Source organism: Pteropus alecto, unplaced genomic scaffold (assembly GCF_000325575.1).
Source record: "Pteropus alecto unplaced genomic scaffold, ASM32557v1 scaffold35, whole genome shotgun sequence".
In the NCBI taxonomy this organism is placed as follows: Eukaryota; Metazoa; Chordata; class Mammalia; order Chiroptera; family Pteropodidae; genus Pteropus; species Pteropus alecto.
This window is the reverse complement of record NW_006437828.1, coordinates 9954576-9957059: the sequence shown is the minus strand read 5'-3', so window position 1 is coordinate 9957059 and position 2484 is coordinate 9954576. Positions and strand designations below refer to the sequence as shown.

Sequence of the window (2484 nt, the reverse complement as noted above, 5' to 3'; positions counted from 1 at the left end):
GTCAGCGTCCGCAAAAGTAGACCCCTCTTTCCAGTAACTTCACCATGAGTAAAAAAAGATACATGTGCCAGCTCCGGTCAGTTCTATCTCAGATGGGTTATTAAATACATAACATGTATATCTACTCTCTGTGCCCTCTGTTTCCAATCATTCAATCAAGATAAATACTCTGCATTCCTTTAGGTGCCAGACACTGTACTAAGGAGACCAAACAAGGCACGTGTTCCCAGCCTCACAGAATACCCCACAGGATGCGGCTTGATTCGACCCCGATTTCTCACCCACACTATTTCAAAGTCTTCCTTGTCAACCCGCCCTCCCTGTCTCAGATCTTTCTTCACCGTAATCCGTTCTCTATTCAGCATCCTTAGTCCTATGAAATGGCAAATCTGACCCCATCACTCTCCAGTTTAGAATACCTCACTAGTTCTCCACTTTTCCTGAACCGGCATGACGTGTAACGCCCCTCGTGGATGGTCTTTGCCATACTGCCTGTCTTTGATGTCTCTACAATCTTCCCTATACACGCTGATCTCTCCGCACGCAGTAGCGTCACCAACGCCCTCGAGTGCACTATAAACTCAAGTTGTTTAAGCTCGAACAGCGCCTTCATCTAGAAACCTCCCCTCGGCATCTTAGGAAGAGCCTGGAGTTTCCTGCTCTGTGGTCTTCAGGTATCTCTGAGCCAACGAAAAGTCACGTGGAAGGACAGCGCCTTCCTAATAAAAGCAAAGGGCCTAACATAGCACCTCAAAAGGGCTGGCTCCATACGTTTCATAGCGACATTGTATTCCTGTCACTAAACTTACCCTGACTTTGGGGGCAGCGGCTCGAAATTTCACGTAAAACAGCGTGAAGGCATTGGGTGTGGAGGAAGGATCCTGCAGAAACACGGGGAGATGGGGAGGGAAGATGGTTAGCAAACAAGCGAGTACTCAGAAAACGTGATGCAAACCATTTCAGACAGCTACTGCTCAGAAAGTCTCAAGGCGAGATTAAATGTTGTTATTGCCACAAGAGAGAAATACTTATAAGGAACCGTCACCGTTCTCCTCTTTATAATTAAAATTTACCCTAGGTTACATGAATTTTACAGTAAACACAGCTGAATTCAGATTCATACTCAGTCATTGACTGAGGGTAGGACACTGGCCAAATCACTTAACCTCTGGGATTCAGGGCTCCCATTGAGTGGTGATCACATATACACATAAAGACTTCATGCAACTCCAGTAAAGCACTATATATAGTAGGTAGTAGTACTTATCAGGTATTAGTTTCTTAAACTTATTAAAAATTTTACAAAATAGAAAAATTATATAGTCTGGCTGTTATGTCAGCTAAGAGCAACGTGAACGATAAAATGCAACCCAGAAATCAGTGGCTTTGAATGGAAAGCTCAAGAAGATATTCCACGTTCCTTAGAAAGTAAACTTAAAAAAATGCACAATACTCATGGCTTCACGTTCTCGATGACCGTCCCAGGTGGCTCCACTCTTACTGGCCAACCTGACACTGCACTAGTTTTCCACCTGGCATCTACTACAGCTTGTAACTGATTAATCTGTTTCCTTCTTTACTGACCATTTCCCCTGAATATAAACTCCGCGAAGGCAGAGACCCTGCCCGCTCCTGTTCACTACCGTATAATTCCTGGGACAATGCCCAGCACTCAGGAGTGCTCAGTAAAAGGACATTTGCTAAACATAGAAAATTATCCATCCTATAAGGAAAAATATTCAAATTACCTATCACGTGAAATCTCACCACTCGGACAGAACCACTTAGATTATTTTGGTGTATTTCCGTCTAATATTTTCGTGGAAAAGATAAGAAAATGTTTGAAGTGACGAATAGTTTCGATCTTGCTTTATTATTTATCATACACTACTGAATACTCTTCACGCTGTTATACATTTTTTGAAAATAAAGACTGATGGACAGATATAATACAGCCGTTTTCCTATTACAAATGAAACTGCAATGCCTATTCTTATTAACAAAAGGTAAAAAAAGAATTTTGTAGTTACCAAGTACTACTCTCAGACCAAGATCATAGAAGATAAAAAAAAGAAAAACCCTCACCAGTTAACTCACCCTTTTTAATAACTGATTTGTGAGGTTCTGTAGTGTGTTCACAGTATATATCTTCATGAGGTGCAAAGCTTTCGAAAGACATTGCTTAAACTTCAGTAAATATACAGGATAATCTTTAAAATTAGGCTGTAAAGGAAAGGAAGATTTACAAAGAGGAAACAAATGCCGACAAACTTTTAATGAAAATCGACACATCTTTTATATGAAGCTACGGATAAATTCAAAAGGTCTTCTGTAGGCCAAAAGTGCCATGAAGACGAACACTGCGACTGACTTGGTGACAGCCAAGTCCCTTGTGCCTGGCACCAAGTAAAAGGGCTCAATAAATATTTGCCGTTTTTAGCAAAATATATGTTCAGTACTCCACAGACTTCAAGTAATATGTCA

General features: G+C 41.1%; 1 protein-coding gene across 1 annotated transcript in view; it reads right to left on the bottom strand.

The window, feature by feature from the left end:
• The window catches only part of COG3 (component of oligomeric golgi complex 3), a 44738-nt gene that overhangs the window by 36266 nt on the left and 5988 nt on the right, over positions 1 to 2484 (bottom strand). The window contains exons 6-7 of the mRNA XM_025048998.1: positions 2098 to 2223; positions 772 to 881 (exon numbers count right to left, since the gene is read on the bottom strand). Coding sequence (XP_024904766.1) covers positions 772 to 881; positions 2098 to 2223 — 236 coding nt within the window. The remainder of the gene's footprint in view (positions 1 to 771; positions 882 to 2097; positions 2224 to 2484) is intronic.